This window comes from Leguminivora glycinivorella, chromosome 16, assembly GCF_023078275.1.
Source record: "Leguminivora glycinivorella isolate SPB_JAAS2020 chromosome 16, LegGlyc_1.1, whole genome shotgun sequence".
NCBI classification, from domain to species: domain Eukaryota; kingdom Metazoa; phylum Arthropoda; class Insecta; order Lepidoptera; family Tortricidae; genus Leguminivora; species Leguminivora glycinivorella.
In genome coordinates, this window is record NC_062986.1 from 13,440,942 (window position 1) to 13,467,457 (window position 26,516).

The following is a 26,516-nucleotide window of genomic DNA, read 5'->3' on the forward strand; positions in this document are numbered from 1 at the left end:
CACTACAAAAAATAGTATCCTTTTAACGTCCTAACTCAAACGGCATTCATCTTCCACATTGACAAAAATGTCAAAAATTGACAGTTGATTTGTTTTATGCACGATTTGATTGACGGTGTATCAAATTTGCTTGGCCAATTTTTATTTTTGTATGCATTAAATTGCAACAAAGTCAATTATACCTTTCTTTAGGTAATCTGGCTCTTCTATTTATGTGACCTTTGCTGATTTGCAGCTAATGTGTAGTTATTTTAAAGTTTCTCAAACGTAAAATAATCATGTATAAGAATTTCTTCTCGTGCAATCGAGTTAACACAGCTGCTTTAATGTAAAGGTATGTTTATGGACAATTTTTATCACGAACGTATTAGCTATGTATGCGAACTACCACCCATCTATTTACCCTTTAAATATATTTAGAAGTAAACGTAAACTCGAATAACTTTGCCGGTGGGAAACGACCTTGTAGATTTTCAAATGTTATTCGTGCGACTTTGATTGATGCATTTTACTGTTACAAGAGACCTTAAAAACTTCGATAGCTTTATTGTTTGCTCTATGCACTTAATTTTAACATATTTCTCTAGGTTATTCAAAGCCTATGAAGCACAAATAAAAAATGCTTAACTTAGGTTTTCTTTTAATGCATCTTATAAGAATTAAAAAAAAGTGATTACACATATGATCAGTTTTAAAATATCTTGCTATGATTGAGATTCAGTTTACGCTTCTTTGTATGATTACTGTTTTTTAGAATTTCTTTGCTTGATGAAATATTTTTTCTTTTTCAGACGGCCACCAATACAATTATGTCCTGCTAAACACAAACCGTAGCCCCGTGGAGGGGCTACCGAGTCCTAGGCTCCAGCTCCTGTACATATTGTAGAAATCATACATATAGCTGTAATATAATTTTCATCCTTGCACAAATATTGACATCAAGTATAGTTAAAATATTTTATTACGATAATATTTGGTATTAATACTGCCCTTAGACACCGAGTAATAATGAGTAAGTTAGATGTAGACTGCACCCGCCGGTGCAGGTCCCGGCTTCATGGGCAAGCACTTACGGGGGCCATTACAAAGAGATCTGTCAGTGATCAAGCACTGGCCAGCTTCATTAAAGCAACTTGCGCAAACTTTATTCAAGCTTTTGATTTTGAGGTATGTGATCTAAGCTAATTTTCAAAATATATAAGTGTATACTTAAATAGGCAATAGGCATAATGCATTTTATAAACACAGCTTCTCTATTCAACTATGAGATAGGTATGGGTTGAAGTACATAATGTAATTAGATAACAAATTATTGACCTGAAAGATAATAGTAACCCATTACACAACAATTTTGAAATGAAAGACCTTTGTTTTCATACAAGGTCTAAAACTTAATGACAGTTTCATGTGATTATTAGAACATTTTTGTGTATTTATGTACAAATATGCTTTGAATACACTGAAACTTTGTCTATTTCTGCTAATTTAACTGTATATTTGTATTGCATGTTATAAAATCTTTCCGTGGGTGTCGTAGAAGGCGACTATGGAATATGGGTTAAATTGTGGCGTAGGCGAGAGGCTGGCAACCTGTCACTGCAATGTCACAGTTTCGTTTTTCTTTCAACCCTAAAGCTTCAGTGCCACTCTTGGCAAATAAGTGCCAAGAGTGGCACTGAAGCTTTAGTAGTTTCATGTGTTCTGCCTACCCCTTTATGGGATACAGGCGTGATTGTATGTATGTATGTATGTGTATGGGTGATTCTCTGTAAGGATGTTCAACAAACAGTCCCCTGGCAATGATTTTTTGAAATATTTATTAATGAAATCCTAAATAGTTAGTATAATTTAATAAAACCCATTTGCCTTAATTAAATTATACAAACTATTTCTGATTTTATAAATAAATATTTTAAAAAATCATTGCCAGGGGACTGTTTGTTGAACATCCTTACAGAGAATCACCCATATGTTATGAAAATATCAAAAATCTGCATTCATGCTAAGACATCAGACATTGCTTTGTGTCGTCCTTTGTGGCTGTTCTGATGAATATTTATTCATTTTACAGGGTCGCACAGCCCTTCACATGACATGTTCCCGTGGCCGCGTGCAACTCATGGAGTGGCTGGTCCGCCACTCCTCGGAAGCATTCATCAATGCTAAGGACCGAGAGTCAGGGTACACACCACTGCATCGTAGTATCTTCTACGGACAAATACATACTGCTGTTGCTTTAATGAAGATTGGTAAGGAATTGTACCTAATGTTCTATGATGCTAAGAGTTACTAAGAGATACAGTGAGTTCTTAGTTTATTCAGTAGTGACACCCCTATGGTATCTAAGACTTGATTTTAGCATTTCCATGATTCTTTCTCACCTTTGTGAAATAGCAGGGGTAAATACTCTTAGGAGAAAATCCATGTATAAAATTGATTTTTAAAATGCTATACCTCCTTGCGTATTCCCGTGTGGTGACGGGTTAAGAATTTCACCACCCCCTTCTTCCCGTGGGTGTCGTAGAAGTCGACTGTGGGATATGGGTTAAATTGTGGCGTGGGCGAGAGGCTGGCAACCTGTCACTGCAATGTCGCAATTTGGATTTCTTTCAACCCCTTTTTGCCAAGAGTGGCACAGAAACTCAGTAGTTCATGTGCTCTGCCTACCCCTTTATGGGATACAGGCGTGATTTTCTGAATGTATATAATGTATGTATACCTATTCATGTTATTACCTTATTACTCAAAGTCATTATCAAAGTTATTCTTTATTCAAATAGGCTTACAATAAGCACTTTTAAATGGTCAACAATGTACAATTATCATCTTATTCTAAATATCAGAGCAATTTATTTGTGCAATGAACAATGTTGTTCTAAAACTACATTGAATTAATAAAGTAATATCAATATCAATTAATAATACTTTTTTCGAGTACCTATTTTTTTACCATTAGAATGTATTGTATTAAAATAATTTCCAGTTTTGTAGATTAGAGAGTCTATACAGACAGAGAAGACTCTTGAAACATACGGGAACCAATTCTTTCTACGATTCTTCTCTATTGACATACTTAACATTCATTTAAGAGGTTCAAAACTCCTTATACCTTTCTCTAGGTGTCAACACAGACATAGTCGACAAGGACGACTACAGAGCCCTAGAGCACGCCATGCTAGACCGCCAGTACATGTACAAACACGAAGGCACGCAGCCGAGCGACGTATATGTCTGGGGGAGCAATTGTAACTACACGCTTGGGACGGGGACGCAGCAACCGCGAGCGATCCCCGAGTTACTGAGCTGCTTTAGTCGCTCTAACGCCAGCGTTCGGCAGGTTAGTATTAGATTGTAGTGTGTACGAGTACATGATCATGTCATATCATTCACGAGAACGAATACCATTGTTCATATTGTAATGCTTTTAAAAGTTAGACTTGATATATGACACGACACGATCTACACCTATGCATTTTTAGATCCAGCTATTACACTCTAGGCACGGCACGGAACTCTACATCCTCGTACTGTTCCAGAGATCCTCAGTTAGGTACTTTAGCCGTTCTAATGTTAAAACTAATAACCATTACGTAGTGTATTTAAAAATTATGAAAATACTAAACAAAGTTGTCTAAACGACGTTTAAATATTTGCTACAAATTTCTCACTGTTGTTTGCTTCATTCAGCGTTGTTTTGGTTAGACGGCCGCAGTTTCTAATAGATCAAGAGCCCAGGCCCGCCAGACCTTCCTCAAATTCTCAAGGATGAAACTTTAGGACAATGTAGAGTTCACATCGGCGTTTAATGTGTGCATATTTTCTAGTTCGGCCCATCGGCCAATTTTTTGCTATCAAGTGATGAAGGTGAAAAAAAAAAGTGCTTACTTTCCTTAAATTCTCAAGGCTGATTTTTATATATGTGTTAGAGCACGTTGTTAGAAATTGGTTATCATCAATGCCAGACCGTTTCCGCCGGCCATAACTTTTACCAGACGCGACAAAGTTGGCAAAAAACGACTCTAACTTACCTCATTTTCTCAGGCCTGATTTTGATATATGATACGCAGGGACCTATAACTAGACCGTTTGTAAGCATCCAGACCAATCGGATGGACCCAACCATCCGCCAGACCGACTTAAAGTTTCGATATGAGCATTAGTAGAATTGAAATATTCCGGGTCTATAAAAGCTAAAAACTTGAATTTTCTACATTAAGCTACGTGTATATTGTATACTTGACGTAATAAGCGACTTTCAAAAATTTTACTTCTAAGGAAATAAAAAAATGAAAGTTTATATGTGGTGCAAGATTAATTTTAAGCTATGAATTTTATTTACACTGCGTAAGTACATGTGTATTTTATTATAAATATAACTTTTACCAGACGCGACAAAGTTGGCAAAAAACGACTCTAACTTACCTCATTTTCTCAAGCCTGATTTTGGTATATGATACGCAGGGACCTGTAACCAGACCGTTTGTAAGCAGCCAGACCAATCGGATGGACCCAACCATCCGCCAGACCGACTTAAAGTTTCGATATGAGCATTAGTAGAATTGAAATATTCTGGGTCTATAAAAGCTAAAAACTTGAATTTTCTACATTAAGCTACGTGTATATTGTATACTTGACGTAATAAGCGACTTTCAAAAATTTTACTTCTAAGGAAATAAAAAAATGAAAGTTTATATGTGGTGCAAGATTAATTTTAAGCTATGAATTTTATTTACACTGCGTAAGTACATGTGTATTTTATTATAAATATAACTTTTACCAGACGCGACAAAGTTGGCAAAAAACGACTCTAACTTACCTCATTTTCTCAAGCCTGATTTTGATATATGATACGCAGGGACCTGTAACTAGACCATTTGTAAGCAGCCAGACCAATCGGATGAACCCAACCATCCGCCAGACCGACTTAAAGTTTCGATATGAGCATTAGTAGTATTGAAATATTCCGGGTCTATAAAAGCTAAAAACTTGAATAACGAATTGAATTTTATATTATAAATAACGTAAACAAGGAAAAAACAAATTGGTACAGTGCATTATAAATTAAATATTCAATTCAAAGAAGTAAACAATGTTACAACGGTATATAACTAAACGAATTTCCTTTCTCCTACAAAACATGGTAACATACCTAAGTGACGAACTTTAGAATTACAAGTTTAGGAAGTTTAAACATTTGTACTCAATACGAACATCATCAACCCCGTTATAACCCATGTCGGAGATGCTGAATTTTCAGACACGAATACATTTTTGGCATTCTTCAAATACATGTATGCCGTTATAAAAAGTTTAGAATACTTTACGTGTGTACACAACATATACACTTATACTTTCCACCTCATTTTAACTGAACTTATATAAATGCTTAAATAACTTTTGTAGTATGCGAGGGATTTGACATTATATGCAACATACACATAGTGCCTTTATACATAGTGTGAGGTCCCTCGCCCACAAATTAAAAAGGATCGATCTTAAAACTAATTTTAAACCACCTTGTTCGACGACCGAAAAAAAAGTTTAATTTACTTTTCTTCTTTAAATTTATAATAAAATACACATGTACTTACGCAGTATAAATAAAATTCATAGCTTAAAATTAATCTTGCACCACATATAAACTTTCATTTTTTATTTCCTTAGAAGTAAAATTTTTGAAAGTCGCTTATTACGTCAAGTATACAATATACACGTAGCTTAATGTACAAAATTCAAGTTTTTAGCTTTTATAGACCCGGAATATTTCAATTCTACTAATGCTCATATCGAAACTTTAAGTCGGTCTGGCGGATGGTTGGGTTCATCCGATTGGTCTGGCTGCTTACAAATGGTCTAGTTACAGGTCCCTGCGTATCATATATCAAAATCAGGCTTGAGAAAATGAGGTAAGTTAGAGTCGTTTTTTGCCAACTTTGTCGCGTCTGGTAAAAGTTATATTTATAATAAAATACACATGTACTTACGCAGTGTAAATAAAATTCATAGCTTAAAATTAATCTTGCACCACATATAAACTTTAATTTTTTGATTTCCTTAGAAGTAAAATTTTTTAAAGTCGCTTATTACGTCAAGTATACAATATACACGTAGCTTAATGTAGAAAATTCAAGATTTTAGCTTTTATAGACCCAGAATATTTCAATTCTACTAATGCTCATATCGAAACTTTAAGTCGGTCTGGCGGATAGTTGGGTCCATCCGATTGGTCTGGCTGCTTACAAACGGTCTGGTTACAGGTCCTTGCGTATCATATACCAAAATCAGGCTTGAGAAAATGAGGTAAGTTAGAGTCGTTTTTTGCCAACTTTGTCGCGTCTGGTAAAAGTTATATTTATAATAAAATACACATGTACTTACGCAGTGTAAATAAAATTCATAGCTTAAAATTAATCTTGCACCACATATAAACTTTCATTTTTTTATTTCCTTAGAAGTAAAATTTTTGAAAGTCGCTTATTACGGCAAGTATACAATATACACGTAGCTTAATGTAGAAAATTCAAGTTTTTAGCTTTTATAGACCCGGAATATTTCAATTCTACTAATGCTCATATCGAAACTTTAAGTCGGTCTGGCGGATGGTTGGGTCCATCCGATTGGTCTGGCTGCTTACAAACGGTCTAGTTATAGGTCCCTGCGTATCATATATCAAAATCAGGCCTGAGAAAATGAGGTAAGTTAGAGTCGTTTTTTGCCAACTTTGTCGCGTCTGGTAAAAGTTATGGCCGGCGGAAACGGTCTGGCATTGATGATAACCAATTTCTAACAACGTGCTCTAACACATATATAAAAATCAGCCTTGAGAATTTAAGGAAAGTAAGCACTTTATTTTTCACCTTCATCACTTGATAGCAAAAAATTGGCCGATGGGCCGAACTAGAAAATATGCACACATTAACCGCCGATATGAACTCTACATTGTCCCAAAGTTTCATCCTTGAGAATTTGAGGAAGGTCTGGCGGGCCTGGGCTCTGGGTCTATAACCAACTATGCCATAATGAATTCTATGCTACCTATTTGTTTCTGTGTTTCGTTTTGTTAACTTTAATAACGAACCTCCTTACCGTGTAACCATAAACAAATTAAAACGCGTGACAACACTGGCCGGCGAACTCACGGCTCGACAACCGGTCAACATGTCATGTCAAACGTCGCAACTAGTCAATCAAACCAAAACTTTTCATCAAAATGCATTCCGTAATGTGTCCTAGAACCTGCCTAGGGTTCACCAACTTCTTATTCTTCTTCATGGGACTTATCGGCTTCGGTATTTGCTTGTGGTGCGCCATCAACACGGAACTATTCAGGGACTTGAACTACACTGTCACTAGAAGCGAACTAGTCGGCACCATAGCTGACTTCGTGAACCTAAAGCTATGGCTGACGCCGTTGACGACAGTCATCAGCGCTGCGGCTATCGTCGCCATGTTAACAACTTGTTGCGGCATCCTCGGCGCTGGCTGCAAGACGAAATGCGCCATCAAATCATATATCTTCCTAGTTTCCGTTATATGCTCTGTAGCTTTCTGGTTCATCTACATATCCTGCATCTACAATATATATTCGGATAACGAGAAGACACGCAAGTTTCTACAAAGCACACTGCGCACGCAATACGGTAAAGAAAACGATCTGTTTACATCGCTATGGAACTATATAATGGTGAACTACGAATGCTGTGGAGTCGTGAGTTTCGCTGACTTCAAGGATTCATATTGGGTCAGAATGAACCCTGACAAATTGTTCCCAGTGCAGTGTTGCAATTTACAGAATCGTACACATCTAATACCTTCATCTAAAGATTGTCAGGTAACGCTTGAATTCGGTACGTTTAATTCGATGGGATGTTTTCAAGCATTAAGACAATCGCTGGTGGACAGCAAAGTGCTTATAATACTGTCTTGTATAATGTGTTTCTGTGCGTACGCTTCACTGATGTCGTTTGCGTACTGCGTGTTGCGAGGGGAGCCTTTAATAACGGATACCGACGGGTACATGTACGGGGCGCGGCGGCGGCTGCGGTTCGCGGAGCCCGAGCAGTCGGAGAGCTCGCTGCAGAACATGATGTTTGTGAACGACGTGTCCGAACCGACCACGAAGGTCGTGCGGGTAGTGTCGGCGGGCAACCCTTACCAGAAGTACAAATATTATCCGGAGCCAGTGTAGTTTTGTAAATTTGTTTAATAAATGGATGGTGTTATTACATTGCTTTTTCTTTTCCTCAAAACACGATTCTGAAGACAATTAACAACCCCAACTCAACTGTGCGTTTCTCCAGAAACTTCCCGCCCCGCACAGCTAAACTGTGGATTGAATTGTCGCCTACCGCAGGACTTCCGGACCGATACGACCTTCAAACCTTCAAGAAACGCACACCCATCTTAAAGGCCGGCAACGCACCTCCAATACTTCTGGTGTTTCGGGTGTCCATGGGCGGCAGTGATCGCTTACCATCAGGCGACATGTCTGCTCGTTTACCTTCTATTCCATAAAAAAAAAAAACAATTGCATACATAATACCTACCTACTTATTCATGATGTGACTGATTGTGTATGTGTGTGGCCATGGATGGAATTTCACTCATTATTAATTATAAACTGAAATAAATAACCATACACCAAAGAAAGAGCGATCAAGCCTACTGGTGGCGAAGCCGGGAATCGAACTCTGGTCTCCAGTTAGTGGGGCTGATGTGCTCGCCTCTACACCACCTGACCGCCGTGGTACCCGACGGAAATTCTTTCGTAAGTTATCTCTAAAGGCCACGCGCCTTTGACCAACTCTGAAGAAAGTTTGCAATATTACGATATAGCGAGAGATATAATGGCTGCCATCTATCGAACTAGGGAGGAAATCAAATGATTTTATGAAATATTCATTTTATTTGTTTTTTAAGCTTGTTAAGCAACGTGACTCGTAATAACATACTCGTACCTCAAGTGCGTTCTCACATCCAATCCGATATCGGATGTAGGACCGATATCCCATATATTTAAGCCGCCATCTTTTTTTGCCTTTGAAATCCTTCCGTCATCCGATATCGGATCGGATAATGTGAAAACGCACTAAGTGTAATTATGTTTGCAGGTGTGCCTGGGCAAGTTCCATAGCCTATGGGTGTGCGGGGGTGAGGTGTGGGCCTGTGGGCAGGTGGGGCGCGCGGGCGTGGGCAGGTGGGGCGCGCGGGCGCGGGGAGGGGGACTATACTGCGCCCTGTGCCGCTGCGGCTACAAGAACCTATAGAACAAGTAGCCTTGCTGCTGGATTCTACTGTGTTTCTCACGCAGAGTGGGACGGTAAGAAAGAGTGTCTAAAGTTTAGGTTTTATTATGAGATGCGGGCAGGTGGGGCGCGCGGGCGCGGGGAGGGGAACTATACTGCGCCCTGTGCCGCTGCGGCTACAAGAACCTATAGAACAAGTAGACTTGCTATTGGATTCTACTGTTTTTCTTACTCAGAGTGGAACGGTAAGAATATATTACAAGAACTTTCTTCTATTGGATTCACTGTTTCGAGTAAGAATATATTACACTTTCTTCACACAGTTTCGAGGTCTAGGTATTTTTGGGGAGGAGAAAAATGTGCGGAGCTCTCGGCTAGCAACTCTACTTCGCCTTGCACTTAAAAGAACCTATATTGGAACAAGTCTCCTTGTTGCTAGATTCTACTGTTTCTCTCGCAGAGTGTTTACAGTGAAGATATTTCTCTCATATAGTTTTAATGTCTATGCACTTTTATAAATCTTTACAACTGTAATTTTTATTTTTCACAAACTATTATACAAAGACGGCATAAAATTGGATAAGTCTTATATGAAAGTCTAATTAGGGTTGCAAATAAAAAAAAACAAATTTATTATTTTCAGAATTATGAAAAAAAACCAAGCAACATGGTTTTTTTCTAAATATGTTTTTTTTTTTAGATGAACAAATAATACGACAATAAGAGCGTGCGCAGACAGAGAGCGGTCTGGAGTTCTGCGTTCTTTAGAATGTACCGAGTCTGTATCAACAACGCACACAGAGGGCAGTCTGCCCGCGGCGGTCAAAGCGGAACGCCGCGTTCTAGCGTTCTTTTCCCGCCGAGACAGAGAACGCCGAACGCGGGGATGTCTGAGGTTGCAAACACAGAAAAAATAATGAATTGGTTAGGAAACGGAAGGATTTCTGAGGTCGAATCTACGGATAGTACACGACGAAATGCTGTATGTTTATTTTATCCTTAATAAATAATTACAATGCCCTAAAATTACAGCCAGCCTTTATTTTTTCTCAATTCATGAAACTATTCATCGACATGCGAATAGAAATATCGAATCGCTGTTCATCTGTAAGGAGAATTTAATAGGTGGAATTTTTGAGCAATAATTTTTCATAGGAAAACGAACTTTTCAGTGACATGTTGCATGTACAAAAACACAAACGAAACTAGAACGCGAGTATTTGAACGCCGCCTGTGTGCGTTGGAACTCTTGAGCGATCAACGGTCACCAGAACGCGGAACTCTGACAGAACGCAGACCGCTCTCTGTCTGCGCACGCTCTAACGGTTTTTCGTGATCTGTAACGTTTTGTATAACAATAACGTACATTTTAATTCGATAAACATTCAGTAGGTTTGCAAATGTTTATTGGGGAATCCCCGATGCGGCGTGGAGCGTAGAGAGGCGGTGGTGTTGCCAACAGTAAATAGCGACAACTACTAACTACATATTGTGTAAATGTTAGTTTTATAAAACTAGAAATTAAAGTTATTAAATTAAATTCGTTTAATAGTTAACATAAAGTCTAAAAAACCGTATACAAGTAATAACTGTTTTGCAAATTTTGATTTAATGATTTCGTCCTTTAGAAAAAAAAAACATACTCCAGACAAAAACTGTTTTTTTTATCACGGTTTTTTTCCATGTTTTTTTTTCAAGCCAGACAAAAGACCGTTTTTTTGCTACCCTAAGTCTAATGTTTCCTAAGTGTTGGTAGTCAATCGAAAAAAAAAAGTTACCAATCTAACACGCAATATTTTACATTCCAGGTACTCCAATACACGCTAAACAGCACAGATACGTCCCCAGTAACGAACAGCTCGTCCTTCAAGCTGCCATCGACGAAGCCCCTTCTCAAGCTGTCGCAGCCTATAGGGCTGTGCTCTGGACGATCACATGCTGTAGTGTGGAATAAGAACGCTGTTTATACGTGGGGCGTGAACTGTGGCCAGCTGGGGCATTCGCAAGACGAGAAGATTGTTTCTGCACCTAAACGAGTAAGTGCCCTTAATCGAGTAGATATAGCTAGTGATGTTTATTTTTATTAGTAAATATTCTGAAGCCAATGAATGTTAGGAAAATATGAACATACTCCCTAAGGCTGCCGTCAACCAAGCCTCTTCTCAAGCTGTCGCAGCCTATAGGGCTATGCTCTGGACGATCACATGCTGTAGTGTGGAATAAGAACGCTGTTTATACGTGGGGCGTGAACTGTGGCCAGCTGGGGCATTCGCAAGACGAGAAGATTGTTTCTGCACCTAAACGAGTAAGTACCCTGTCCAAACTAGTATAATAACATCACATCAGCCCTTATCGCCCACTGCTGAGCATAAGGCCCCTCTTCTAGTACGCCACTTCTCCCAGCCCTGAGCTAGTTGTGACCCGCGATTTTCTGGATGTCGTCGACCCAATGAACCAACGGATGGAAGGATCGCATTACAATATTTTGTTTAAATTTTAGGTGGGAATATCAATGAACAACAAAGAAGAGGCGGGCATACTATTAGTCGGCGCGGGTGACGCAGCTACCGTGATCACCACGAGTCGAGGGGACGTGTATTTGCTACATAAACACATCTGCAAGAAGATTGCCATCAAGTAAGTCACTCAGCACCTAACGGCTCAGCCACGACATTGGTCTAAGCGCGACAGCGGTGAGCGGCAGCCACTACATTGGAACGAGACACAGCGATGGGACTTTTCATTCGCATGTATGACTGCCGCTCACCGCTGTCGCGCTTACGGCTCAGCCACGACATTGGTCTACGCGCGACAGCGGTGAGCGGCGGCCATACATTGGAGCGATACACAACGATGGGACTTTCATTAGCACGTATGGCTGCCGCTCACCGCTGTCGCGCTTAGACCCATGTCGTGGCTGGGCCGTTAGACCAATGTCGTGGCTGAGCCGTAAGGCCTGATTTAGACGGCTTGCGACCTCGCATGCGATTTTAGTTACATTGCGGGCTGTTGAGGTTACATACAAGTCAGCACTGCCATCAAATACCGCAATGCAATAAAACTCGTATGCGAGTTCTCGTACCGTCTAAATGGGGCCTAAAGCAGTGGTGGGCAAAGTACGCCCCGGGGTCCATGTTCGGCCCGCGAAAGGATCGTATCCGTCCTGCCACCGGTCCTTCAGAATAGTGTGTGATATGGCCAGCACTGTAGTAAAACTACATTTAATTCAATACAAAGAGGATCAAGTGTTATAGAGAGTTACTGTCAAAGTAAAATATGTAAGGGCATTTTCAGGGGTCCCAATTAGCAAAAGCTGTTAACAAAAATTAACTCGCTGTCAGTTTTGTCACGACAATTAAGCATATATGTCTAAAAATTTACTTTTTTCATATTCTGAATGTAGATTTTCGCTTAAAGTTTATGTAATTATTACAAAACAATATTTTTGTTGAAATTTCATTCTTAATTATAGTCACAAAACTCGTCGATCGACGTCTGTGAGTTAATTTTTGTTAACAACTTTCGGCTATTGGGGGGTCCCAAATTCTAAAAATGCCCGCAATCACAGACTGCCGTCTCTTGACACAAGCTTAAAACTTTTAAACCTCAGTTTTGACAATTTGGCCCATATCCTTAGATTGATGTGTTAAAATGTCAAATAATAATATTAGCGCCATCTAGGCCACCGTACCTTTTTCTATATTATGGTTCTGAGCTAAGTTTTTTTCTTAGACTGTATCTGTCTATACGGAGTTACATATATATATGTTTTTGTTTCAGTGTAAATCTGGCCCGTCTCTAAAATTCCTTAATATTTTGGCCCCCAATGAATAAACTTTGCCCACCATTGACCTAAGAGTGTAAGAGACGCGTAAACGAAGAGTTCGGCGGGCCTAGAACACTACTGTAGCGTATCGCGTCGTTGCGTTCCGTATAAGGCCGTATCACGCTGGCCCCAATAACCTAAACACGATAATGGCTATCAACAAAAAGTTCCCAAGTAACATTTTAGTGCTATAATTTTGGTTTTCGACGCCAAAAGCTACTATAGATGTCGTATAAAGGTTTTCGGCGTGACCGCCTGTCGTATAAAAGCCTCCAGTAACACCTTTTAGCTATATAAGCTTATACCGCTAAAAGGTGTTATTAGGAAGTGATGTAAACGTTTATATCACCATTTTATAGAGCCGCTATAGGCCTGGTCTATAACAGGATCAAATATGACTACTATAGATCTATATTATTGTATAATAGTGTTAGGAATCACTGCTATGAAATCAATTTGCGCTATTAAGGTTCCCGACAAGCCGCTATAGTTGTTGCGTTATACAGCTAAAAGGTGTTATTAGGAAGTGATGTAAACGTTTATATCACCATTTTATAGAGCCTCTATAGGCCTGGTGTATAACAGGATCAAATATGACTACTATAGAACAATATTATTATATAATGGTGTTATAAATCACTGTTATGCAATCAATTTGCGCTATTAAGGTTCCCGACAAGCCACTATAGTTGTTGCGTTATACAGCTAAAAGGTGTTATTAGGAAGTGATGTAAACGTTTATATCACCATTTTATAGAGCCGCTATAGGCCTGGTCTATAACAGGATCAAATATGACTACTATATAACAATATTATTATATAATGGTGTTAGAAATCACTGTTATGCAATCAATTTGCGCTATTAAGATTCCCGACAAGCCGCTATAGTTGTTGCGTTATACAGCTAAAAGGTGTTATTAGGAAGTGATGTTAACGTTTATATCACCATTTTATAGAGCCGCTATAGGCCTGGTGTATAACAGGATCAAATATGACTACTATAGAACAATATTATTATATAATGGTGTTAGAAATCACTGTTATGCAATCAATTTGCGCTATTAAGGTTCCCGACAAGCCGCTATAGTTGTTGTGTTATACAGCTAAAAGGTGTTATTAGGAAGTGATGTAAACGTTTATATCACCATTTTATAGAGCCGCTATAGGCCTGGTGTATAACAGGATCAAATATGACTACTATAGAACAATATTATTATATAATGGTGTTAGGAATCACTGTTATGCAATCAATTTGCGCTATTAAGGTTCCCGACAAGCCGCTATAGTTGTTGTGTTATACAGCTAAAAGGTGTTATTAGGAAGTGATGTAAACGTTTATATCACCATTTTATAGAGCCGCTATATGCCTGGTGTATAACAGGATCAAATATGACTACTATAGAACAATATTATAATATAATGGTGTTAGAAATCACTGTTATGCAATCAATTTGCGCTATTAAGGTTCCCGACAAGCCGCTATAGTTGTTGTGTTATACAGCTAAAAGGTGTTATTAGAAAGAGATGTAAACGTTTATATCACCATTTTATAGAGCCGCTATAGGCCTGGTCTATAACAGGATCAAATAACCTACTAAAGAACAATATTATTGTATAATAGTGTTAGGAATCACTGTTATGCTATCAATTTGCGCTATTAAGGTTCCCAACAAGCCGCTTATAGTATTTTTAGTAGTCGTATTTTAACAGAAATTAAAACCTAACTATACCACTATTTTGGGATATAATGGCTTTGGAAAACACTGCTATAGTATTTAACACTGTAGTAGTGATATGAATACCATTATAGAGCTATTTTGCTGTATAATGAAGTTTTCAGGATACGTTTATGTAGCTTTGAAAAGCGTTAACACGTTAAACGCCAATGTAAATTTTGATTACTTTCGTTTGAGCCGCGTTGGTCACCGGTGACCGGCACTAACACTCTCTGTTTAAGCCATGGGGGTCACCGGTGACCGCGATGTAGGTTTATCTTTGATCGGCTGTTTTGAACTCACGGACACTATTATACGGGAAAACTCTATTTGACATATACGGCGTGACCTCATGGAATAGTTTGCACGCTTTGGTTCTCGTTTGTACCTATTGATAGACGAGATAGAGCCAGTGCATTCCAATTGGAATGTATCCATTGGTTATTGTAATAAAAACAATATTATATTGTTAGTAAGCATTAATAACCCGACTTATTTTTTACTAAGAAATTAAATAAAACACAAAACTTATGAAACGAACAATTTAAAAGTTCAATTTAATATAATACACATACTCTATAAATCTGCTTGCCCTAGCCGGACCTTCTTTTTTAGCCAATCTATGAGCTACTCTTCTAGCTCTTGGAGCAGGACTAGCAGGAGGCTGTATTGTTGTTGCCATTTTATTATTCATATTATCACCATAACACTATTATATCTAAATCATATGTACTAAACACAGTCACAAAATGATATGGTCAGATGATTGAGGTGTCATCTTTTCTACAAGAAAGTCCAAGACTAACTGACTTACACAGTTTTGTAGGGAATATAAATACAAAATATTCAATTGAAAAACGTTTACGAGTGTAAAAAATAAGAGCAGTAATAAAAGATAAACGCTGATGTACTTCCCAAAAATGTAATTCCAAACATATGTCGTTGCAAAAATAGCAGAAAAGCGTCGGCATAATCAAAGGTACACCGCGTGGCAATAAAAAAATGTATTTACACAAATACACAGGTGTTAGAAAAGAAACAAAAGAAGCAAATAAAATGCATTTATAAAGTTTAATTGGGGAAAGGCGTAGTGTTGCAATACATACAATACAAACAGATGTGCCGCTGTGGGCGGCACTGTGGCCCCCCACGGCCCTACGCGAAGGAATCACAGATTTGTTTCCCCGCAGGCCATGACGGCCACCGGTGACCGGCACTGATATTTACGAGTAATTTTGTAAATTAATAGTTTATTTCATGTGTTGCGTTAATAATGTAAAGTTTATTTTGAGAATTTGACAAAAAATCATCATGTAAAAAATGGTAAAAATATAAAATTTCATATGGCCTAACTGATACACGAAGTGCCGGACACATGGTGTCCACCATGGCGTTTAACGTGTTAATAGTGGTTTTCTAATGCCTTTTATATCTCATCGCCGTATACGTCACAATGACTCTTTTATATCACAGAACTGTGGAATAATGGTTTCGGTATCTCTTTTAAAACACAATAGCGTTATAGCTGAGTTTACTATATGTTTTATAAAAAAAAAACTGTTTAGAAGATCTTTCTATAGTAAAACATTGAAAACAAGTATTGTTTTCTATATAAAGAACTTATAAGTTAAACTGGATCATAGTTAAAGTCTCATGCAACCCTAATTGAATCCACAATGGCGGGCTTATGGCAGTGAATGCGTATGATAAGTGACATAGTCGAACTATAAAAGCGTATGTTTTACTTCTTGGATCCATAGTAGAAACTATGGTGCCAATAATTTTATTGTATTAAATTATATTTATTTATTTTATTTAAAACAGGTATAAATCGAGGGCGCACTTAAAATACTCCATTAAACTAATATTCTTTTAACGGTAAAATTTCCATCGCATACCTTTTTGCAGTAATGATGGAATTATACGAAATCCAAATTATTTTGATTGACACTAAACTTCACAAGTTTACACGCCACTTTTCATAAAGTTCCTCGTTTAGAACAGTTTTTGTTAAATATTACACATTAAATTATTTTAGAAATTTCATTCATTCGCATTAAAAGGGACGGCAACTGCTATTACAGAACAAAAAACCTGTATAACGGAATCTCAAATGCTACTATAGCATAAATTGATACTATAATAGCGTTACTGTGTCCACTATGTCAACAAATTAGCACAATAGTCATCATCACATCACCATTATAGACCTTAAACGTCACGGATGATACTGCTATAGCCCTATTATATCACTAAATGGCTGCATAATTGCGCCAAATCGGCTCTACAGTACCAATATAGACTATTTATAGGACCATTTAATGTCATTTAATTTGGTGCTCTCGACCACTATAGGACCAGAAATTGTCACGGATGATACTGCTATAGCCCTATTATATCACTAAATGGCTGCATAATTGCGCCAAATCGGCTCTACAGTACCAATATAGACTATTTATAGGACCATTCAATGTGATTTAATTTGGTGCTCTCGACCACTATAGGACCAGGAATTGTTACTTGGGTTATTTTTTAAATACATATTATATTGTTAGAATATTTGATAAAATTAAAATTTTCAGGCAAATAAACTTACGGCAAGTGTGCGTGGAAGCGAAAGTAAGCGAGACAGGGGCTTACTCGCGAGTAACAGTGCTCTTACTCACCAACGTGGGACAACTGATGCTTTGGCAAGACACCACCAATCAACTCACAAGGTAATATATTCGTCCCTATCATACTCACCTACCCTCCCTTACGGCCCGGCGACGACATTGTTCTAGGCGCGAAAGCGGTGAGCGGCGGCCATACGTGCGAATGAAAAGTCCCATCGCTGTGTCTCGTTCCAATGTGTGGACGCCGCTCACCGCTGTCGCGCTTAGACCAATGTCGTAGCCGGACCGTTATCCTCCCTATATCATTTTTGATGGTAAACACATCGATTATGATCAGTTTAAAAGATAGATTGTAAGGATTTTAACTGTGTTTCATAACACAGTGAAACGACGAAATACTTATACCAAGTCTTAAACAAACAAAGGATACTATAGACTAGACAGCCAAATAATAATACCACTACCGAACGAGATGGTCACATACAAATTATAATAAGAGTGACAGAGAGCAAAATGTTATTTTTCGTCTTTGTCATAGTTTCACTTTTCCGCCGTTGCCACAAACGAGTTTGTGGCAAACAATAAGGACGTGACTTGTCAAGTTTATTATCCGCCCAAATTACGTAGGTTGTTTATGGTAAACTGTCAGCCATTTTTAAAGTGATTCTTAAATTCGCTCCATTATTCTATATCTGTCCCTTACGGGTGTACGCTTGCGTCTAGTCTATAGTATCCTTCGTCTGAGTACCAAGTGGACATGAGATTATTATGTTTTAGAACGGCAACATTTTACTGACTTCAATTATTACGGGTCTTGAAAATCTGTTAACAACTATTCTTTCCGAATTTTACCATTAATTTATTAAATAGATGATACCAGAACCACAAAAATGGCTTTGTTCCACAGTGTGCAATTGAAACAAGTTATTGAAGTTGATTTTAAGACTATTCAATATTGTACAATTTACCGGAATTAGGCTACTTGCCTCCTAGTCAAATCAGCTTCTTTTTAAACATTGTCAAAACTAATTTGAACGACTTGCTAATATGGAATTTATATAAAATCGAATTGAGTGACGTCACGGTCAACTCGGTTACTTTAGGTATATATTTCTACCGGACTTATCAAATAGAAATTGTATTTAAAAATAACTTCGGTCCATGTTTTTCTTATAATTATCTGATGCTTTATTTCGTGCATGGTATAAAATATTTTATTTTAACTACAGTCAAGTTCCCTATTCTACTTTTGTTTTATATTTCTAGATGCGTCTTCGGCCTAAACCACCAAACAATAATAACCAACGTAACTCTAACCCACGACGCGTTCTACTTCACCACCAAATACGGCGAGGCGTTCATTGGCCACCTCTCGCGCAAAGCCACGCCCACCGCGCCGCAGCCAATCAGGAGAGAGCGGGAGCGAGATAGCAATAAGAGTGCGTTGGTCAAGTTTCTTGAGAAGGACGATTGCACGTCGGCACGGATCGTGCGGATACCGAATGTGCACAGAGCGGTGGCCATCGTGGTTGATAATGAAGGATTGAATTTTGCTTGTCTACAGGTGACTATTAATATGCTTCAATATCTATATTATTACATCGCGTCTTTAGATAAAAAATAACTTATAAATAAAAAAAAAAATGTGGCCGGGATTCGAAATCCAGACCGACCGACCCTCTTACGACTGAGCGTGCAGTTGATGCACGGGCGACGAAACTAGCGACCATAACTTACATTTACTAACGCGAAAGAAAAACGCATGAAAACCCGAAAATTCTCGTTTTCCGGGACCTAAGACTGATCTAGATCGATTTTTCACCCCCGAAAACCCCCACATATAATAACAAATTTCAGCGAAATTGTTAGAGCTGTTTCCGAGTATATATATAATCTAGCTTTTTCCCGCGGCTTCGTTCGCGTTAGAAAGAGACAAAAAGTAGCCTATGTCACTCTCCATCCTTTCAACTATCTCCACTTAAAAAATCACGACAATTCGTCGCTCCTTTTTGCCGTGAAGGACGGACAAACAGACACACACACTTTCCCATTTATAATCTTAGTATGGATTGCTCGTTTAGGGCCACTTGCACAAACGAAAATGACCCACCAGGCCACCATTTTACATGAAATTTGACAGATGACAGCCCACTAACCCTGAGTTAAGTGGTTGGTGCAAGTGGGCCTTAAAGGTATAAGATTCTTAACGAGGGGATCGAACAAGGTTGTGAGGTAAAATAAAATAGTAGATTCAAATAAACTGGTACTGGTAGCCCAGCGGTAAGTACGTGCGACTTTCGTTCCGGAGGTCGCGGGTTCGAACCCCGGCTCGCACCAATGAGTTTTTCGGATTTCGGAATTTATGTGCGAAATGTCATTTGATATTTGCCAGTCGCTTTTCGGTGAAGGAAAACATCGTGAGGAAACCGGACTAATTCCAATAAGGTCTGGTTTACCCTTCGGGTTGGAAGGTCAGATGGCAGTCGCTTTCGAAAAACTAGTGCCTACGCCAAATCTTGGGATTAGTTGTCAACGCGGACCCCAGGCTCCATGAGGCGTGGCAAATGTCGGGATAACGCAAGGAGGATGATGAGTAGATTAAAATAAAAGTACGTGAAAGAGGAGCTTTAAACGAGTAATTAGAACACGATATTTTCTTGTTTTAAGATAAAACCAACGTGTGGACTGACATCGCTACCTGAGCTGTCGCCTAGCAGCTTGCCCAAACACATGGAAACTCTCATGGAGACGGCAGCTGAAGATGACATCTTGCATGACGTTATTTTCAAGGTAATATCTCGGACATATTGTTTCACAGATCTTGGTAGCTTCATTGAATTTTCTGTTTTTTTTTGCGAGTCAGGGTAGGTCTTATAGTTTTTTTTTTCTAATTCCTCTTACAGTATTCACAATAAGGCTTTTTCTATCAAAGATGTCATTCTGTTGATTAAATTTAAACAAAAGCTGTCCATAGATCACGTCACTTGAAGCGCTGGTGGCCCAGCGGTAAGAGCGTGCGACTTTCGATCCGGAGGTCGTGGGTTCGAACCCCGGCTCGTACCAATGAGTTTGTCGGAACTTATGTACGAAATGTCATTTGATATTTGCCAGTCGCTTTTCGGTGAAGAAAAACATCGTGAGAAAACCGGACTAATTCCAATAAGGCCTAGTTAACCTTCGGGTTGTAAGGTCACATGGCAGTCGCTTTCGTAAAAACTAGTGCCTACGCCAAATCTGGGGATGAGTTGTCAAAGCAGATCCCATGAGCCGTAGCAAAAGCCGGGATAACGCAATGAGGATAATGAGATTTGAATGTCACATCTGCCATTATAGTCATACTAGTTATGAAAAAAAAGCTGCACTTTTGGATGGAAGCAAGCCGCTTTGCATGGTGATAGTAGACATCATAGTAAACGATTTTTTCCGAGGATATCGAAATTTCATCCCTTAGGAAGCCGAGCGTAGCGAGGTGTTTTATGAAAATGAAAAAAATTCTATCTTTTTATTGTATCGTCCGATTTTGACAAAACGTATCTCAAATGAAAGGTATTAATTTGTGTAATTTAAAAAAAATAAAAAGAAAAATATTTAAAAGAAAAGTAAGAAAAAAATAAATAAAGTAAATTTCCGTCTCGCACTGAATAACTTCAAAGAATGACAGACAAAATGTACAATGTCGATATACGAGTTTTTTTTAATCGAAGACAGATACATTTTTAGTTGAAAACTGAAGACCGCAAAGACCGCATCGAAATCAGATTAGCATTTTTTAAGATACAAGTTGCCAAAGTTGGGAAAGATCGCTTTATATGGCCACTTTGAAATTCCTTTGCCAGAAAGTCAGAAATAATATGTTTTTCTGACACAGAAAAATACATAGTAACAGTACACATCAAAATAAAATTAAAAATTCCAAGGATATTATAATTTCATCCCTTAGAACGACGAGCGTAGCGAGGTCGGTTACGAAAACCGAAAAAAAAATCTCATTTTTTTGTACGTCGTCCGATTTTGACAAAACATGTTTCATTTGAAAGGTATTACTTTATGTAACTTAAAAAAAAATATAAAAAAAATTGGGAAAAAAATGTAAGATTTTAAAAAAAAAAACCTTAATTTTCGTATCACACTGAATAACCGCAAAAAACGGTAGACACGGTGTATAATTTCGATATTTAATTTTTAAAATTAAAGACAAATAAATGCATGATTATAAACTAAAAACCGAATCGAAATCGAATCAGTAGTTTTTAAGATGCAATTTGTCAAAGTTGGCTTAGTTTGTTTATATGGTCGCTTATAAATTCCTTAGCCAGAAAGTCAGAAACATTATATTTTTCTTACAGTTAAAAGTATGCATAGGTGATAGACATCATAATAAACAATTTTTTACGAGGATATAAAAAATTCATCCCTTGGAAAGCCGAGCGTAGCGATGTCTGTTACGAAAAACAAAAAAAAGGCAGTTTTTTTTTATTGGATCGTCTTTCTAAGGAATTAAATTTTTATATCTTTGTAAAAAAATGTCTATTACCTATGCATACTTTTAACTGTAAGAAAAATATAATGTTTCTGACTTTCTGGCTAAGGAATTTATAAGCGACCATATAAACAAACTAAGCCAACTTTGACAACTTGCATCTTAAAAACTACTGATTCGATTACGATTCGGTTTTTAGTTTATAATCATGCATTTATTTGTCTTTAATTTAAAAAAATCATATATCGAAATTATACACCGTGTTTACCGTTTTTTGCGGTTATTCAGTGTGATACGAAAATTAAGGTTTTTTTTTAAAAAATCTTACATTTTTTTTCCAATCTTTTTCAATATTTTTTTTTAAGTTACATAAAGCAATACCTTTCAAATGAAATATGTTTTGTTAAAATCGGACGACGTACAAAAAAATGAGATTTTTTTTCGGTTTTCGTAACCGACCTCGCTACGCTCGTCGTTCTAAGGGATGAAATTATAATATCCTCGGAATTTTTAATTTTATTTTGATGTGTACTGTTACTATGTATTTTTCTGTGTCAGAAAAACATATTATTTCTGACTTTCTGGCAAAGGAATTTCAAAGTGGCCATATAAAGCGATCTTTCCCAACTTTGGCAACTTGTATCTTAAAAAATGCTAATCTGATTTCGATGCGGTCTTCAGTTTTCAACTAAAAATTTATCTGTCTTTGATTAAAAAAAACTCGTATATCGACATTGTACATTTTGTCTGTCATTCTTTGAAGTTATTCAGTGCGAGACGTAAATTTACTTTTTTTATTTGTTGCTTACTTTTCTTTTAAATTTTTTTTTAAATTACACAAATCAATACCTTTCATTTGAGATACGTTTTGTCAAAATCGGACGATAAAATAAAAAGATAGAATTTTTTTCATTTTCATAAAACACCTCGCTACGCTCGGCTTCCTAAGGGATGAAATTTCGATATCCTCGGAAAAAATCGTTTACTATAATGTCTACTATCACCATGCAAAGCGGCTTGCTTCCATCCAAAAGTGCAGCTTTTGGCCAAAAATTCTCCATAACAAGTATGACTATTAGCTTCGTATGCTTATTCACCGTAATTCAACAGGTCGGCCCAAAACTCTACCCCGCCCACATATTCATAATCGCCTCAAGCAGCGAGCACCTCTACAAATTATACCAGGACACCATAAAATCCCCAGAGGACAAGCCTATAATCAACATAGAAATGCACCCAGAGATATTCGAGAGGATTCTCCGGTACATGTATACTGGGACGTGTGATGTGGCCGAGTTGGGCCCGTGTGGCTTGAAGATAAGGAAGGAAGATTTGAATAGCTTGAGGAAGGAGAAGGATGTGGATATTGAGGTTGATGAGCAGAATTTTATGGGTGAGTTGAAATGTAATTTCGAGTTTTAGTATACGTTGACGTTGGATTGACGTTATAAACTGAAGTAGATCTGCAAGATATTGCAAATAGTGAAGTAGACAGAATATAACCTTCAAGAAAAGAGCGTGCTCCCATTTTAACGGCCTGCAACATGTACAAACCTTTTGGTGTTTCTAATGTCCATGGGTGCAGCGATCGCTTACCGTCAGGCGATCTGTCTGTATGTCTGACTCACTTCATAAAAAAAAATCTAGTTATTCGTGATGTGATTAAAAACTGTTTCAAATTGTTTTGTTTTTCCAGATAACGCGTCAGAAATCTCCGCGTTCGAAGTGTACAAACACCAAGACAACAGGAACAAGAAGAACCGCAACAAACGGAACGAGCGTAGCGCGGACACGCCACCGCGCAACTTCTACTGCGATCCTGTGCGCCTGGTACAGGCCGCCGCCAAACGGCTGCATGTTATGGGGCTGCACAAACTGCTGGATAAATTCTTGTAAGTTTCACTAAAACAACTCTTATGAATTATCATATTTTGATTGGCTGTCAATGAATCATAAAATACTCTTGAAAAATACTCTTGAAAAATACTCATATAAAATACTCTTGAAAAATTCTAGCTTAATCCTTGATAGCTTTTATTGTGTTTGCAGTTACAGAGACGGCAAAATCTGCCTACGAGAGAGCGCTACGTTTACCAAGAACCCGCCAGTATGCTGGGACCGGAACAGCCTGCAGGAACTAGTTGATACCAGTGTGGTGACCAAAGATGGCGCCCTCATACCAGCACACAAATGTGTGTTAGCTGCGAGGCTTGAGTACTTCCACGGCATGTTTATGCACTCCTGGTCAGAGGTAGGCATCAATTACATGTCTTCCTTTACAGAAGAGGCCTTTTTATGAATATTGCTGCTGAAATTTCATATAATAAAAGGACTTGAAACACAAGGTGTTCCGTAATCTTCCATCACATGTTTGAAAAGGTTTATTTTAATTCACTCAATGAAAGCAGCGGTTTTTTGTTAGTGTTATTTTTTCAATATCTATCAAAATTTCGTCCATATTTGATTCACTTTAACCATACCAATTATTTTTGTTACAGAGTAAAATATCATCAAAAGTGACCTTGCCAATCAACCACGGCATTCTCCTACCAGTCATAGACTTCCTATACACAGACTCGTGCCCCGAAGTAGAAAGCTCAGACAGCATCGACTTCATATGCAGCCTCCTCATAGTCGCGGACCAACTCTTCATAACGCGCCTTAGAGAAATGTGCGAAGTGGCCCTTTCTAACCTGATCACTTTAAGAAACTGCTCAGAACTCTGCCAATTCGCACACACTTACAACGCTACTCAGCTAAAACAATGCTGCATGGAGTTCATATCATTAAATATCAGCAGTATACTTGAAAATAAGAATCTTGAGTTGTTAGAAGAAGAATTACTCGAAGACATCTCTAAATACTATTGCAAATTTAACCCTATAATGTCCTCTAGGGTTATCACACCATTTTTCAATGCACCAGACGACGAAGTTATCAATGAATTTGCTAAAAACTGCCCTGTCGATTTAATAGTGACTGATGAAGATCTTAAAAAAGATGACAGCGTAGTCGAAACTAAGAAGAAGAAATCTAAACGGATTGAATACACTGAGAGTGAGAAAACAAGGATGCGGTATGAATCCGTCAGTTCTGTGACGTCCTTAGACTTATCTAACGATATTTCTGGTGACGTCACTTTATCGTTAAGTAATATATCTTTAGAGACCGAGAAAGCGGCTAAAGGGAAGAAGGATAAATGGATAGAAGTGCCATCATCGCAGCAGAAGCAACAGAAAGTCGTCCAGGCGAGACTTAAGGCTCTAAACAGCGCTAAAGACATTCTTAACGAAACTCCAGTGGAATCGTTCACTAAACTCACTAAAAATAGTTCATCAAGTGCCATTAATACTCCAGAGCCTACGTCATCGCGTATGTCAGTATCACCGAAAGAGTCCCCTATAGCTGAGATGGCTTGGGGTTCGCCAGGGAATCTCGTGATCAACCATATAGGTCCTAAACTATCTCAAAAGCAAAGGAAAAAGTTGGCCATGGAAGGGAATAACTATTCTCCTCAGAATCTGTCGGAGTTCTTGAATGGTAAAGTTGTAGAAAGTCCTCCAGATAAGCCTAAGAACCCGTGGAAGATAGTGGAGGCGCCGGCGGCCAGCAGCAGCCCTAAGCAGAGGAAGGCGATGGAGTTCAACCAGATCCTGTCGGATCAGAAGAAGATGAAGGATGACTCGTCGAGGATTATGACGAAACCGTTGCTTTTAACTCAGGTGAGTCGCTCTTTAATTAGCGCTTAATATAGATGTTACAGCAGTAGTCAGTAGTACTGGTACTGTCAAGGTAAGCACAGATGCGGACGAAGTGACAAATAGAAACAAATGCGGAAAAGATTCGGAATGAGTGGCGATAAATTAAAACACGATCTAATAACTCTTCTAACAAGCGTACGCTGCGCGGTTGCACACAAGCGCGTCGTGTACGTACGCAACACATGCAAGCGGATTTGGATAAACGTGGATAAAAATAATACGCATAATGATATTTTATGTTTTTTCTGACTGATATAATGTATTATTATACTAATACTGATAGTTAATAGAATTAAATAATTACATCTTACTTTGGACGTTGTCGAGTAACATTTATAGTAATCTTTCGCGTCGCCGCTGCCGGAGATTAATTTAATTTAATTTATTTATTTATTCTTTATTTCACATAAAAAAATAAGTACAAATGGTGGACATAATGCCTTAAGGCATTCTCTACCAGTCAACCACTGGGTCAAAAAGAAACATTTGATACGTGCAGGCATCGTGACAGAAAACAATAATCAGAAATCACTTTCTATTCTACTATTTACAAATTAAAACTATTATCATTAAATACTATAATGAGGGATGAACTTACACATATACTTTATAAGATATACTTACATAAACAGCTACTTATATACATAATACCTACATGTACCTACTATGAAACGTTAATCACTAGATAGATAAGTGCTTACGAACCATGCGTTTAAAAATAAATTTAATTGGAGCTTTCCTAATATTTAGTGGAAGGCCGTTCCACAGGCGTATTGCCTGGACTGTAAAAGAGTTGGTCATGAAACTCATGAAACCGGTGCGATGAGGCGGAATGGAAAGCTTGAGGCTACGGGAGGTACGGAGAACACACCCG

The 26,516-nt window shown here is 38.1% G+C and overlaps 2 protein-coding genes across 2 annotated transcripts in view; both read left to right on the forward strand.

Moving 5' to 3' along the window:
• The first annotated feature begins 105 nt into the window (after positions 1–105).
• Positions 106–26,516, forward strand: part of LOC125234386 (inhibitor of Bruton tyrosine kinase) — a 28,456-nt gene continuing 2,045 nt past the window's right edge. The window contains exons 1-15 of the mRNA XM_048140593.1: positions 106–334; positions 792–1,167; positions 2,072–2,249; positions 3,120–3,337; positions 9,111–9,173; positions 9,368–9,490; positions 11,054–11,281; positions 11,746–11,882; positions 17,369–17,503; positions 18,668–18,965; positions 20,069–20,191; positions 22,992–23,274; positions 23,578–23,773; positions 23,931–24,132; positions 24,380–25,603. Coding sequence (XP_047996550.1) covers positions 1,009–1,167; positions 2,072–2,249; positions 3,120–3,337; positions 9,111–9,173; positions 9,368–9,490; positions 11,054–11,281; positions 11,746–11,882; positions 17,369–17,503; positions 18,668–18,965; positions 20,069–20,191; positions 22,992–23,274; positions 23,578–23,773; positions 23,931–24,132; positions 24,380–25,603 — 3,567 coding nt within the window. The 5' untranslated portion in view covers positions 106–334; positions 792–1,008. The remainder of the gene's footprint in view (positions 335–791; positions 1,168–2,071; positions 2,250–3,119; positions 3,338–9,110; positions 9,174–9,367; positions 9,491–11,053; positions 11,282–11,745; positions 11,883–17,368; positions 17,504–18,667; positions 18,966–20,068; positions 20,192–22,991; positions 23,275–23,577; positions 23,774–23,930; positions 24,133–24,379; positions 25,604–26,516) is intronic.
• Positions 7,029–8,441, forward strand: LOC125234384 (tetraspanin-1-like). Its single transcript, XM_048140591.1, has one exon. It carries the CDS (start codon positions 7,211–7,213, stop codon positions 8,186–8,188), a length of 978 nt encoding a protein of 325 aa, XP_047996548.1. The 5' UTR covers positions 7,029–7,210; the 3' UTR covers positions 8,189–8,441.